The 16,397-nt window shown below is 37.5% G+C and overlaps 1 protein-coding gene across 3 annotated transcripts in view; it reads right to left on the reverse strand.

Moving 5' to 3' along the window:
- Nalcn (sodium leak channel, non-selective) overlaps positions 1 to 16,397 on the reverse strand; it is a 320,341-nt gene that overhangs the window by 168,945 nt on the left and 134,999 nt on the right. For all 3 annotated transcript variants that reach the window (XM_019204611.2, XM_010604620.3, XM_010604618.3), the window contains one exon: positions 13,289 to 13,420. In XM_019204611.2, coding sequence (XP_019060156.1) covers positions 13,289 to 13,420 — 132 coding nt within the window. The remainder of the gene's footprint in view (positions 1 to 13,288; positions 13,421 to 16,397) is intronic.

Genomic DNA, 16,397 nt, shown 5'->3' on the forward strand with positions numbered 1-16,397 from the left:
AAAAAAAAAAAAAAAGAAAAGAATTACTCATAGTAATTTCAGTTCCACAAGTTAAGTTTATTTTATCGAACTGTTTGAAAATTTAAAAATTCTAGGCTCGCTCAATAGCAAAATTGATATAATTTAAATCAACTCTACTTATCATTAGATTATTTATATAGTTTTTATTTTTTATTTATTTTTTGTTATAAGATACATGTAACTTAGGCTGGCCTTGAACCTATTATATACTCCAGGTTGTTTCTCATGGAGGTAGTTTATTTTATCGAACTGTTTGAAAATTTAAAAATTCTAGGCTCGCTCAATAGCAAAATTGATATAATTTAAATCAACTCTACTTATCATTAGATTATTTATATAGTTTTTATTTTTTATTTATTTTTTGTTATAAGATACATGTAACTTAGGCTGGCCTTGAACCTATTATATACTCCAGGTTGTTTCTCATGGAGGTCTTCTTGCCTCAGTTTCCCAAATGCTGAGCTTATAGGTGTGATTACCATGCCTGGCAGATTATTTTGTATTTAAATTTAATTTTTAAATGTAATTACTTGTTGGATACAAAAGTATGATTTGACATATTATCTCTGGTTTCCTCAAGGATTTCTACTTTGCATTTTTATTATTATCTTCCATTTAGATCCAGCGCTCATGCCTTTTTTCCTCTCTCTTCCATCTTCATTTTTATTCAGTTACATGGATTATGATTTACTCACCTTGAAATCAGCACGCTTTGGAGTAGATTCCTCAAACAAACATCAAGGTTGTGTGCTTGCTTAGTCCTTCCTTATAACACTGACAGATGCACTTTTTGGCTTTACACGGATTCTTGAGTCTTAGCTCATTTCTCTCTCTCTCTCTCTCTCATATACGTATACATATATATGTGTATATATATTTGAGTATATACATATGTACATATGTATAGTGAATATACACACACACACATATATGTGTATATATATTCATTGCCTTCTACTTTCCAATGTTGTGGATGAGTCATTCAATGCACAATAAATTTATTTTTCTTCTGAACATTACTTAAAACCTGTTCAGAGTCTGAAGGTCATTTTTTAATTTATGCAGCCAACCAAATAAGGTCAGTAAAATAAACTTAGGATGTGCCTTCTCCATTTATTCTTTGATATTTAGTGAGCCCTTCTAATCTGAAGATTTAAGATTTTGTTCTATTTGGGAAAGTTTTTCTCTCTCATTTATTACTACTTATCTTTTCTTTGTTCCTCTTTTCTTTCAAGGACTTTTGTTATTTGAATCTGGATGGGTGGTCTGTTTCACTTTTCTCTCATGATTTCTACCACTTTTTTCAGTTTTTCCCCCCACTCAATGACCCATTTTAAGAATAAGATCTCAGAGATGACTTTGTTCTTTTTAACCTCATTTCTTGAAATTTGTACTTGAAGTTTCAGAAAGTCTGTTTTGCGTCCTAATTCTCCTGGACACATTAAATCATCAACAGAGACAAAGACAAACTGCTATCTTGTCCATGGATTCTTGTTGACTGGAAACTTGTCTATTAGACTTCTGTCTTGGATTTCTGAGTCTCCTCTTTGGTTTCTGAGGCCCTATGTTTGAGAATATATTTGCTTCATCACAGCCATGTTTTTGATGCATGTTGCTGTTGTCTTCTTTGCTTTCTTGGCCAGTGGCAAAGGAGGGACAATAGGAGTACCAGGGCTGTCACTGAGGAAAGACCTAAAATCCATAACTCCTTTGTGAGCACAAGGAGGGAGGCTCTCCCAGTGCTAGTGAAGTCCCTTACCCACCACCTGTAGTAATTCAAACACTAGCAACGTTCCTTCCAGATCCATCGAGAATAACAGGATTCTGTGGACTCCCCTGGACCATGAGCAACACACAGACTGGGGCAACCTCTCTACAGGGGATGAAATGGTTCCTGTCCCTGAGGAGCAGCCTCAGGGACCAGAGAACTCAAGTCTTTGCGGCAAGGCCAAGCCATTTCTCCTTAGGATTTCTTAGTACTGGCCTTGCAAAAATATAAGGCAGTCCTGTAATTGTTCTCTTCCCCAGAGACAGGGAGAGATCTATGGAGAAAGTGAAACCCAGTTGTGTCACGCAAGTTTTTCCTAGTCTGATCTGGCTGACGTATCAGCAGAGGAAGCAGCTTTAGGCACACACAATGTCATTTTTCTCTCTCTGTATTTCAAGACTAATAACTTGATCTAAAGGAAAGAAGGGTGCTCTATTTCAAAGTGAGATTTATATATTAAAAAAAGGATACTACTATTAAATTCCTGAACTAGATTTAAAAGATCATTATTTCATAATATGTAAGTACAATTAATAGTTTCAATAACTGCAGTTATTATTAAAATACTAATAGACTGAGTTGTTTAAATAACCATAATTAATAGTAAAATATGTAGCTGGACCCATTTGCATTATTATTTGCTTGGTAGAAAATTCTGTCTTTCTCAAAGACACTAAAAAATCATTTAGCAAACTATTATGTGATTATATTTAAATACCTATATTATCACGGATTTTCCCACCAGGATTCGTGATTCTAGACTCTCTTAGGCTCAAATACTTCACTTGACAAATAATTTGTTAATTTTCACAAGTTAACACTCTAATTCTGATAAACAGTATTAATTCCAATGTGATAACATTTTGTAGACAAAGAATAGACATAAAAATAAGTCTCACTTACTTGAAGTTATGGGTCAGCTTGTCAAAAGGAGAGCTATGTTCAGATTTACAGGAGAAGATTAGGAAAATTCAATCAGTGTAAATGGTCACCAGTTAGATTAGATTCTGAGGTTTGGCAGAGGGCTCAGATTCAAAGGACTATAACAGTTCAGAAGAATCAGAGTAGAAGCAGTGGGGAGGCAAGCTGTAGTAATCCCTTCTGAATAGGTGCTTTTGGACGATTTCATTGAACTCAACCATACAAGAGCTGGACAGGAATGAACTTGACCACATCTTGCCATTGACCACATGAAGGGACAAGGGACGGGGCTGTCTGTAGAACCTAATTACCTGCAAGGAATCCCACAAAAATCACCCAAGCAAGTACCTAACCATGAGGCTTTATGCAAATCCCATGCAATTTGCAGGCAGCACATGCAAAGCTGGACATCCAAAGGTGTCCTTCCTCCCAGGCAGCTCTACACTGTCCTGGCCTCAGTGGGGACAGAGGGTGGATCTGCTATAAAGCAAGTTTGCTTAGGTCTTTTATGTGCTCTCTTTCTCTACCATGAAACTCCTAGTTTTGCTTTGACATCATGCCAGCAAGAAGGCCATCATTAGATGAAACCCCTTGAAGGGATTCCACCAGAACCTTCAGGCAAACTATATCTCTTTTCTTTGTAACTCACACAGCTGTATATTTTGTTATTAGCAACAGTAAACAAAGGCAGTCCCCTTGCAGAACACTCCTGACACATACACCTGTGAGTACATTTAAGTTGAAGTTTCCTTTTGAAGAGCTCAGACAAGATTTGTAGAAAGACCTGCATAAATATTTTTGCTTTATTGCTTGGAAATAATATGTTGAAAAATTCTCTCTTTCCTTTTACTATTACCAGGAAGCAGTGATTCCTCTTTCCCTTTTTGGTCACACTCCTCCAAATTAGTTTTCTTTAGAGATTTTGGTCCTAATCACCACTTGATTTGGAATTTTAACACACACACACATATGTGTGTGTGTGTGTGTGTGTGTGTGTGTGTGTGTGTATATGCACACACATACATTTATGTATGTATGCATATAATATATATACTCTGAATATCTATCTCTTCTTTACACATAAAAGAGTAAGAAATATATATATATATTTTTTTTTTGGCTTCCCACCAACCAAGAATAAATTTTCACTTTTTTGGAAGTGTTTCCATTCCCTGTTGTGAATACATGCTGTCTTGGTCTGCTTTCTGTTGCTAGTAACACAGTATTACAGTCCTGGGTATTTTATAAAAGTTTATTTTGACTCATAGTTCTACTCTAAGGTCCAGGGGCCACAAGTGGTGATGGCCTTGCTGTTGGCCGAGGCTCAAGGCGGTACAGGACACTGTACGGAAAGAGACAGAAAGGAGGTATGCATCCTCCTGTTTCTCTTTTTCTTCTATAAAGCCATCCATGTTCAACTATAAGGGCCTCATCCTGGTGACCTGATCTAATGTTAATCCTCTTCCAAAAGCCCCACCTCTAAGCCTCATAGATGGACAATAAGTTGGTAATATTTTATTGTCACCCCCTTAATACAATGGAGTTTTGGAGGAGTCTAACAGAACATATTCAAACCACAGCACAGGCCCAACAGACACACAGCTCTCTGTCACCACAGTGGAGTTTAATATTCAAAGGAACATTTTATGAATCTTTGAACACTACATTTTATTATTTAAATTCAAACACGTGAATTTTGTAATAATATATAATGACATTTAATAGTATGTGCTATAACAATCCATCCTGCCTTCAAGAAAATGCTCAATAATGAGGTGAAGATTTAAAGATTAAAGGATCTATTATTGAAAGAAAAACTATCATATTTGTTTTCAGGATAGGGCATAGCTTATGCAAAGGTAATTGTTTCAGAATGAAAAGAATGAGAAATGCTTTTTAAATGCTTGTCTAAAAGAACTTGTACCTGGATTTGCGAGGCTAGCAGGTAAAGCAAGATGACTGCCAAATATCTAGAGGTAAGGAGAATAATAATTGAGTGGAAAATGACGTGCTTAATATAAATGGAACAATGGAAATTGCTCTGCCCTTTTAATTCAATGAATAATGTATGAATATTTACAGATGACAAATTAGAAATGAACTGATATCACCGTGGAAGCCTGTGAAGATAGAATGGCACAGGTATTGCCCATATGTGGAAAGGTATTTGAAATATATCACCCAAGGTTTGTCCTGCAGTCTCTGTTTTATAATTTCGCCAAAAGTAATGGTATTCATGGGAAAATGAATGTGTATTTATCACAAGAGAAGTTCACAAGACAAAGCTTACAAGAAATTCAGTTCAGGAAGCCTCATTCTCTTAAATGACATTCAGATGCAGTAACTCCAAAAAGTGTGTGCTTGCACCACTCTGGGACTGTCTGTAAATCACCACCTCGGCCTGCGGGTGCCTCCCTCAGTGGTCTACAGAGTGAAAGAGCAAACTTCTCTGAAAGCTGACTGAACAGTCCACACTGTCCTTATGGTATCATTCTACCTAGGAAGATACTGCCTAAATTCTCCAGGAACATGAAAGAAAAAGCAACTGCCAGAAGATCTAATCTACTTAAAATTTCCCAGAAAATAAAATTAAAGTTTTTAACAATAATGTCAAAGGCTGTTGCTATGACAAGATGGGTTACTTTCTTAACTTGATCATTTCTTGTGAGTAATGAACTCAAATATGGGTGTCGGGTTTTGTTGGAACTAAAATAAATGCTTCTTTTTATTTAATTTCATTTTATCAAACATCATAAAAATGTCTAGGAGGAGCACAGGAATTAGTTTTTTAGAGAAAACTATTTCCTACAAGGTGATAAATGAGTTTACACTACATGAAAACCTTTCTGCTTGCAACACATTGCAGTCCTAAAAAAACAAGAATCCACATGGGGTTCAGAAACGGGTATTACCAGAAATTCAACGCATACACATACTGGTCAAGGAGAAGGCACTAATGGACCAGGAATAAACTTCCAGGCTGGCAGACAGAGGCTACATGGGTTTTTTTCTCTTCTTTTTTTGCTATGGACCAAACAATGAAAGCTAGTGTCTGGGCCTAAGTCTCTACACAAAGCTGCAGGCTTCAAGACGTAGAACAAATAACCAGCTCATAATAAATAAAATCAGACTATTCTCATTTATGGATTCTTGACAAAAGCTGTGGTAAATCCTAGTGTTCTGGGGGGCTGATGCAGAAAAACTGCAGACAGAAGCAGAGCCTGGACAACTTAGTGACTTAGTGATACCCAGTTTCAGAGTAAAAGATTACTAAAGGGCTGGAAATGAAGCTCATGTAGCTCAGTGTTAAGACTGGGTTCAGTCTGTAGGAACACATACACACACACACGCACACACATACACACGAGTTGTGACACCTCCAAAATCAAGGGGCCAGCAGCCTCCAAATGACATTTAAAAACCTGGCTCTGGATGGGGCCCCCAAGTCATCAGAATAAAGGTAACTAACTAGTCACTAAGAAAGTATAAGACCACAGAAGGGGTGAGAGGAACAACAAAACTGCCTAAGCAAAATGAGGCAGCTTGCCAATCTTTTAAAAAGCATGGAAATATCTATGAAGAAAGACAACATACTTCTAAAGCTCAGATTATGGATTCAGTCTAGATAAAACTGATTTTGTCAAAGGACTTCCAAAAAGTTTATATGAAACCGAAAGAGATAAATAAAAAGAGGAAATTCAGAAGGACATGTGCAAACATTAAAATATAACAAAGAAATAGAAGGTGTTAGTAACAAAAAAGACTAGGAATAAACGAGTCATTTCAGAAAATTGAAGTAGAACAGATGGAAATTGTTAATATTAACCAAACTAAAAGCTAGTTCTTTGAACCAAAGATACAGGTTTGGCTGTTTTTCCCCCTGGGGTTCTGAGAGGTAATCTCTAAATCCTTGAAAATTGTCACATTATAGGAGCATCTGTTATTCATGGAGGACCTGGTAGTTTATAGCAATGAGAAGATTCACGGGAGCTGGATGTGCCTGAAATGCTTACCATGTGCATATGGCCAGTGGCTCAACAATTCACATCTACGTAACAAAATCCCAATAAATATTCCGACCACAATCTCAGCAAGGTTCCCTGATTTAGGGAAGCTGTGTGCGTGTGTCGCTATGCATCAGTGTGTTGAGGGTGTGCATTCTGACTGCACAGAGAAAAGACCCTGGAAATTTCACACCTGGGATCCTCTCAGGCCTTTCCCTTCTTCTAGCCAGATCGGATTCGTATTTTTTGTTCAGTAATAAAAATCTAGTTATACATATAGCACTCTATTTCTGAGTTGTTCTAGCAAATAATCAAACTCGAGGTGGGCAGTGCAAACCCCTGAATTGCAGCCTATTGGTCATAGTTATGGGAGGCACAGGTACTCCATGAGCTTGTAGCTGATGTGTCCAGCAGGCAATCTTACGGCGGAAGGTGCCTCCAATCTGTGACACCCAGCCTAACTCCAAGCAGTAAGTATCAGAAGTCATTTGCTTCTGTGATAGAAAGTTATAAACAAACAACACTGACACATAGATGTCAGGATTGTATACATCCTGATAGAATACCATAACTGTGAAACACTAGTTAGAATTAATAACTACAGATCGCAAGTGGCAATAAGCCACAGAGCCAATAAATTATAAACATTAAATCATACAATAAACCACCGATCAATGTCTCTTTTGTTTCTTTTCCATGAGGGACCCAACCACAAACACCAGGCCCAGATGATGCTTCAGAAGAGCTTTCTGAAGGAGCTATGGAAGGGAAAATGGGGAAATCATATTTTTAGTTTAAAAAGAAAATATAACTTTCCTAACACAACTAGATTAGTAGAGTAAAAGAAAGGAAAATCACAGGACAAGCACCTTTATGAATAGAGATTTAAAAGTCCTCAATATAATGGCAGTATATTGTATTTGGGTATTGAAAGTAATGTTACAAAATCAAGTGTTTCAGGAATCTAAAACAGGTCAGCATCAGAAAATCTATTATTCCAAAGCCTTGCAATACAAATTAAAGAAGAGCATAAGTAGTCAGCTCAATAGATAAAGAGAACATTGGATAAAAGAAACTCATCATGAGAAAAGCCCTCAGCAATTTAGAAATAGAAGCAAACTTCATTACCACGAAAGAGGCATCTACAAAGTCTACATAGCACATTCATGATGAACTGATGAGCACCAGATTCAAATGACAGAAACAAGCCAAGGATATTCAGTGTCACTGATTCTGTTCAACATTTTAGTAGAGACCCAAGTCAGAATAATACATGAATAAAAAAGAGAGAAAGCAGAATAAGAAAAGAAGAGATAGCATGGGGCACTGCGAGGGCTAACAGTGGATGAAGACGGCTGTTTTACTTTCTTTTGATCCTCTCAGCAGGAGGCCTTTTGTGTTTTGCTCTACAGAAAGCAAGCAGAGAATGCAAGGCTGGGGAAGAGTGGAAATGCTGCTTAGCTGGAGGTCAAGTTTCAGAGACAGGGAGGTAGGTGATGGGAAAGAGATCAAGAAACACTGGGGAACAGCCCATTTACCCATCAGTTGGAAACTGGATAAAGAAGACGTGGTTTTTCTATAAAATAGAATACTACTCAGCCATAAAGAATGAGAAATTAGAGTCATTCATGGGAAAATGGATACATAGTGAGGATATACTCCTAAGTGAAATAAATAAGTCACACATGTGTAAATACCGAATAGTTTCTCTGGTGTGAAAAACTATAATGGTACACAAGATCCTAATGAGATAACTGACATTGTGAAATAGGAAGAAAAGGGATAAAGGTGTAGGGAAAGTGGGAAGGGTAGGGGAAAGGTAATAAGGGAAAAGAAAAAAATATGTGAAAATTAAAAAATGGAAGTAAAGTGTTTGTAAATGGGGAGGGGAGGGGGGGTGAAGGGAGGGCAGGGACAAGGGGAAAAAATGAGAACCAAGACCTGTCATGTAGAGCTACAGGATCCCAATGATGAAGGTAACTGTACTGTATACCTAAAATGTGCCAATAAACTCAATAAAAAAAAAAAAACACTGGGGAGGGAGGCATGTCTTAGTGGGAGTTTTAGTTAATTTATTGCGCGAACATAGCAGAAGGAACCTCCTCTGACTTCACTGGTAAACGTGACAGTGCTCACGAAAACTTGACATGAGGAGCTAATGGAGGTTAAGCTTTCCTGTCAGGTAGATCCAGAGGAGAGCCGGGGTTACCGGGGTGGGGACAGCTGACTTTGGGCAGTGAACCCAGGGGCTGGCTTCGAGCCCTTCTTGCTTCCTTGAGTCTCTTCCATACATTCATGAGTTTCTTAAAGAGGCATTTTGTTAAAATTGCTTACCTCCTGTGTATATCGATGCAATGTGCTGGTAAGTTTTTGATGCATGTACAGCCTAGTGGATATATATACACTGACACATTCTTACATAACGATAGAGAAGACAATATTTGAATTTTATCTATAATTAAAATAAGAGTATATTTAAAATAACTGCTTATCATAAACTGCAATCTTATGTGAAATAATAATATATTCTCAGAAGAAAGTGAAACATTAAAACTATAAAAATCAGTGCTTACTTTCTTATGATTATCCATAGAATAGAAAATAAAAGTTTTCTGTGCTTTTTTACTAATTCTAAATTTAGGTCAATTAATCCCAAGTAACAAAATAAGTCTGCAGCTTCAAAACACAATTTAAGCAGCTTAATTTATTCTTAAAGATACCTTTTTAGGCTGTGAGTTGTTTCCTAATGGGTAAAATGGCTAATTTTGGATTTTCTAAATATTTATTTTTCTGGAATATACAGAAGTCTAAGAAAGAAAGAACTACTTTAACAGCAATGGCCTTTTGTAATTTATTTTAAAAATAAGCTTTCGAAGCTATTACATAATGCAACTGCTTTAAATACAGCATCAGTATAGTCCATAGATGTGAACTGCTGCCGTTACAGACATTTTGAGGATTAAATGAGATAAGGAATTCCTTTAGAGTATTTGGCACATAATAAGCTCTCCCCAAAGCATAGCTATTACTATTGTCAATATTAACATTTTTGAATTTAAACACATAAATGTTAGTTGAAATGCTCTCTGCTTCTATACCTTAAGCTAAGATCCAAACTTCAGCTTAGTTTTGCAAATAGTTTTATTGGAAGACAACCATTCTGAGATCACTACACTGTTGCACAATGGCAGAGTTCAGCTGAGCCCAAAAGCAGGCAGCCTGCAAAACCTATGTTTGACTCTTTAAAAACAGTTTTCTGACCCTTAGCTTAAATTATAGCCATTTCTATAAACTTTTTTAAAAAGGAAAGATTGTATTTAAGTAAGACTAAAATGACTTACCCACGTTCATTAAGATAAATCACTTTCACTTACATACAAGTTTCTGATCCAAAGAGAAGTGACAAGATACTCTGAATAAAGACCAAACATACTCGCAGAAACCCAAGCACCCAAAGTCAGACAATCTAGTGGAACAAGAAGTTCTGAATGCTGAAATAGTTCAAGAATAAGCTCGTGTGATCTGGATGGCTTTTGAAGGAACTAAATCACCACTGCTTGCCTTGCTTATTGGCTTTCTTCCCAAGATTTCATAGTTGGTGACTTTATTTACTACTTTGTTGGGATAACATTAACATGTGACAAGCTTTATTGATGTAACATATTTGGAAATAAGCATTTACCCCTGAAACCATCACCAACAATGCTTTAGACAATGCGTCTCCTCCTAAAGTTTCTATCTTCACCATTACTATTATTAACGAGATTTACTCAGAAAATTGTACACCCACGATGCCCTATGGTTAGCTACTACTTGGCACTATGCTGTATATGTAATCGATCTCCAGAACGGACTTTACTGCCTAGGTTAGTGGAATCAAGTTGACTTTTCATGCTTTAGGAAGAGAGCAACAAGCACGAGGTACATCATAAACACTAGATCCTACTATATAATCTTGTTACTCTTCTGTTTTAATTTCTAATATTATTTACAAAACAGAAAAATCACCAGGACTCAGCAACTACCTTTGACTCTACCAATGCACTTAAACAGTAAGCAGTGAACTCTACAATATAAATTATTCAACGTTTTATTGAAGAATTTTATAGTGTAATCATCAGCCATCCAATATACATAAATGAAAGAAGAAAGAGATCAATTTTGCCTGTGACATATGAGGTACAATTCCCAATAGGGTTCCATCCCTCTCTCTTCTCATTGTAGGTGGTTCATGCACTGTTTCCAAGGGATTTCTAACCACAACTTTATCTTCCAGCTTTCTTACTCCTTTTCCTCTCCCATTCCTTTTCTCTGACAAGAGATCTTTGATCCATTACTTTTGTTCCCTCACTTTTCAGCTTCCTTTAACTTCTTTTCACATTCACTCTAGACCAAAGGCCTTCCTCTTAATCCTCTGGCCAGATAGTTAACCATATTCCTTCATCTCCTTGCCTCTCAGAGCCACCCACCAGCAGGATTTTGAAAAATCTAAAGCTTATCAATTTGAATGTTGCTTTCCTCCCTTTTTATATAAAGCCTAAAAGGCCACATATCTTTCTAAATTGGTATTACTATAAATTTCTATTCTCAAAATTCATCTGGATATTTAACCTTATACTTACTGCATCTCTATTATGATTAGTTTTTGCTTACCCTCCTTTCTCCTCAAGCTTCTCCTTTACTGTCTTGTCATTAGCCTGAATGTCCACCTTACTTACTACAATCAGGAGAAACAAAATCAATGAGGGCAAGGGATTTAGCTCAGTGGTTCTGGCACCTGCTTTGCAAATGCAAGGACCTGAGTTCGATCCCCGATACAAAAAAAAAAAAAAATCAATGGGGACACCCCCAGTGCCCTCTCTCTATATTAGGAATGTGCTTGAAGACAATATCACTGTTCTATGCTCCCACTGCTTTTAACCTTCTCTCTGTGGTGGATTTGTAGCAAAATTACATCATTTTCTGATGTTGGACTGGATTTAATTACTTCTTGAGCCCCCATCCTAAATTCACCACAGTATGAAAATCTCATTATTGTTTACATCTATATTTCTTGATAGGCTATAACTTCCATGTAACAGGTAGCTGGTAGTTAGGTGTCACATCACAGAGACCGTGAAGGTTTATTATTAATGATATTTTGTTATAGGAAACAAATTTCCACCAAGACAAGAATTCATAAGTGTCTCCTTAAAAGTTCCTTGCATCCATATAGATGTTTGCACTGAATAGGTGTATGCAACCAATTGTTTTTCAGAAAAGTTCATATGTGGGTAGACTGAATTTCATTATCTACTTATTTTACTGAGTTGGGAGAATTCTAGGTATCTAAGCAAATTCTACTACGTGAAAAATCAATTTTTATGTGGAAATGCCTGTGTAATAAAAATAATTAAACTGTGATTTTTCTACCTTTTAACTTTACTTTTTACACATAGGCTTTCTTAAAATATATCACAGCTGGGGCTGGGGATTTAGCTTAGTGATTCCAGCGCTCACTTCAGAAGTGCAAGGACCCAACCAAGTTCAATCTCTGGTGCCAAAAAAAAAAAAAAAACCCACAAAAAAATAAAGCACAGCTGTATATATACTTATATGATGAACGAGTTTCTATATGTCAATCAATTTATATAAACAACTGAATTCTGATAGAATTTTTCACAGTGAAAAAAACAGTGGTCACTAGAAATTATTACAAAAATTTAAGAATCAAATATTTTCTTGGGTTTTTTTTAGTGTTTTTTTTTTTTTTTTTTTTTTTTTTTTTGACCAGAGATTGAACTCAGGTCCTTGTGCTTGTGAGGCAGGCAGCAGAATCACTGAGCTAAATCCCTGCAAGAATCAAATATTAACAAAGTCACTCAACCAATAATTCTTACTATTTGCAAACCGTAATATAGTATATATGATGCTAGACAGATGTTTACCACTAAACCTATCTGCTACGGATTTACTATTTTTGTTTTAAGGTTTATTTGACTTTTAATTGGCACATATTTAGTACAAATGCACGGGGTACCATGTGATTCATGCATACACTGTGTAAAGATCAAATCAGAGTAATCAGCTTCCCCATCACCTCAAACATATATAGCTGCTTTGTGGTGATTTGCTGTTAGCACAGACTGTAGCATCTCAGTTTCTAACGCAGTAATTATTGCATCATGTTTTTAAACTTTCCTTCAGTCTCCTCCTTGTTGTTGTTGATTGGAGTTGATTATTTCGAACCTTCTGAGTCTGTGCTTGCTTACTTTAGTGGGAAACAAGACAATGCAACATAAGAAAGGGAGAGAATGTGAGAGGTGGGTTGAACACAGAAAGATCACTGGGTAAAACCCAGGGAGAAAGGGTTGCCTTGGTAACAGGACTTACTGTGGAGATTTCCCAGGCTATGGAGAAGAAATGAATCAGAAAACACAGTGACTACAGCAATCACTTTAATAATCAGAGAATGAATCAGTTTTGGTGGAAGTCAAGTTATTAATGAACTGAAATTTATGTTCTGTTCATAAATAGCCCTCTCTGAAGTTCACCTTTACCTTGGCTAGAGATGACGACGCAGTTAGCTGCTTACCTCTGCTAGGTAGAACTCATCGTACTGCCTTCTGAAGTTTTCTCCCTTGTAATAATTGCTGGCTGCAACAATCACGTCCACGGTCACCATGCTCAAGATAAACATATGGAAAACTGACGACCGCATCATTTTCTAGGGAGACAAAAATGATACAGTCTTACAAAAGTAATATACCTCAAGATTAAATGTAATTCACATGCAGAGACCTCAGGTGACCACTCTGTGATACACTGCTGTGCGAAACAGTGCTTCAAAAATGACTTGATCAATGTCCCTTGCAGTGTGACAATAACATCTTTTTCTTCAAGCGGTCAAAACATGACCAGGAAGGTAGTTTCAGAGACCTCCCGTTAATGATGGAGACTCTACTGCATTTAATTTGTGTGTAATTTGCATCTTAATTCTGAACGATCGGCTAAGTAGTTTTTATCCTGACTTTTGCCATGTGGAGAAATGATTTTTTTGAAAAGCTGAAACCACAAAAACAAGCATTACTTATTCTATGTTAATAGAGAAACCGATTAAGGATCAAAACATTTTAGAGATAGTCATCAAACTGGAAAGGTGGGAGAAACCTAAGATTTATTTATTTTTACTTATTGTTTCCATACATAATTGCTGAACATTATACTACAACTAATAATGGTGAATTCCATATTGTAATTATTATGTGCCTATAGCAATTCTAGGTACTTTACACATATTAACTCATTTACTACTCATAGAATCCCTAAGAAGTTATTCCAATTTTATGGATAAAGAAACCAAGATTCAGAGAAGTCAACTTTTCCACTGCAACACCAGCATTGCAGGTAGACCCAAAATTTTGACTCAAGTTCAGTTCCAGTCTTCTCCATTGAGTGGAGACAACCAAGCCTTTATAAAGTGAATATTGCCACAGCGGTCGAATGTATTGAATGCTAACTATGTCCCAGGCCAATCTATATGCGTGTTTCATTTTTCTCTCTTTTTCACCATAGTCCTACCTAGTAAGATATCTGAGTCATGTTTTACAGAAAGTGCAGAGTCCCATCTGTTGAAGATCATACATGTATTAATAGTAGAACCAGGCTCTGTACGCATTTGTTTCAAGTCCGTTCTGAGATTTTACCCAGCTGCAGGGTAAAGAACATCTAAACACAGGGAGCAGAGGATGACGATGTCCCTGGACTATAGGCGAGGGGATGCCATGGGCAGACCTGAGCCCTTGACCCACAGCCCTGTGGTGACAACTGCACGGAACCGGCGACACCAGACACCTTTTCCTGGGTCTCATTTCTTGCATGTACCGATGAACACAGACTTTGCTGCTTGTTCTCACCCGAAGCTCTTTCGACTTTGCAGCTGAAAGAGCCTAACTGAAGTGCAGGGTGATCACTAATCATGACGTGTCACCTGGACTCGATTAAGAAACACCTAGCAGATTAGTAAAGCCTTCTTTCCGGTGTGTCTGAGGGGTGTTTCCAGAGTTAGCTGGCATGTGGGTCAGCTAACCCAGGAGGGGAGACCCATTCTGATTGCGGGTGGCACCACGCAATAGTCTCGCAATGGACTACAAGTGGAAGGAGGGGGAGGAAGTGGCTTTTATTCTGAGACGCTCCACCCTGAGTGGATGCTTCTTTCGCTATTGCCATCACTCTGGACATCGGACTCCAATTTCTCCAGCCTTGCAATGTGCATTCACACCAGAGACTCTCCATGGAGCTTTGGGGCCTTTGGTCCAGGGCTGGTGCTGCCTGCTAGATCCCTTTTTCTGTGGCTTCCAGCTTCTTGGGCAGAACAGCTCCTGGGATCCCCCGGCTTTCCACTGAACAAACAGCCATTTTCTACCTATGTATGTATTTTTTCCTATTGATTCTGCTCCCATTGAACCCTAACCAACCTGCACAGCCTGCAAACCGGATGAACAAGAGAGCTGTCTCCCCAGAGCTCTACCACTATCTCTAGGCATGTGTGTGTGTCTCAGGGTGGTCACCACACGGTAGGCACGGACAGCATGGGCTGGGCCAGACTGCCTTGAGGTGCAACCCCATCACTTACTGATGCTGTGGCCTAGGGCGTTACTTAAACCACTCTCTGCCTCATTTTTCTTACCAGTATAATGGACATAAAGGTGTCTACTCCTGAGGGGTCATTATTATTTTAAATGAATCAACCCTTGTGAAGTGCCTGGGACAGTTTTGGCGGGAAAAATGCAATTCTGTGAGTTGGGGATATTTTTTGTCAAGAGTGAAAAATGCATCGCTCACGGTCAAAGAATTCATCCTACTGTATTCGTGAATGAATCCAGAACCAAGGGAAATGAGCAAGTGCGATGCAAGTCTAGTAATTTGAGAGTCCCTAGAAGCGCAGGCTTTAGTGAGGGCTTCCTGTCATCACGGCTATTGCATTCTTATATCCAGTTTTCAGCCTTTTACTTTAGTTTACAGGCAATACAAAATCAAATTCTAGAACTGCCAATCACTATGTTGTGTCTATGTCCACTGGCTCACAGCAGAGACTGACCTTCCTAATGCAGATAAGGAAATCAGTTGGCAAGTTTCTACTCTCATTAGAATTTTTATTGTTAGTCTTTCTTTGCATTGTCAGAGTTAAATTCCATAACTATTATTCCTTTTTCTATACTCTTTTCAGTGTAATGTTCTATTAAAAACATTTCAACGGATTTCCATTTTATCTGCCTGACAGGAACGCCACAACTTTCTCTTTCTATTTTCCTTTTCTGTGGATTTGCGTCTTAAGTAAACTGTTATTAGTGAGAGGTCCAAACAAAGCTTTTAGCCATGGCTGTCAGAAAAACTTTTAAATTGGTTTTGTAACTGTTACAGCTTCACTTTGGTGCTGTCATTATAATTAGGTTGTTTTTTGTCTGAATGTCTACGTGTCCCTGTTGGTACAGAGTCATTAAAATAATCACTTACAAGGGAGTTTGATATGCTATAATCACCATTGCTAAGTTGACTTTCTCCAGAGTAATAACTTTCAAATATTAAATAAGAATTAAGGTGATAAGTATGTGAAGCAGCTTAAATTATATTTAATTTAAATATTAAAGTCAGCAACTCTAGCTTCGGTGTTGGAGCTAGGGAAATGGATCACTTGAACTCAG

This window comes from Fukomys damarensis, unplaced genomic scaffold, assembly GCF_012274545.1.
Source record: "Fukomys damarensis isolate Sample0158 unplaced genomic scaffold, DMR_v1.0_HiC HiC_scaffold_6, whole genome shotgun sequence".
NCBI lineage: Eukaryota > Metazoa > Chordata > Mammalia > Rodentia > Bathyergidae > Fukomys > Fukomys damarensis.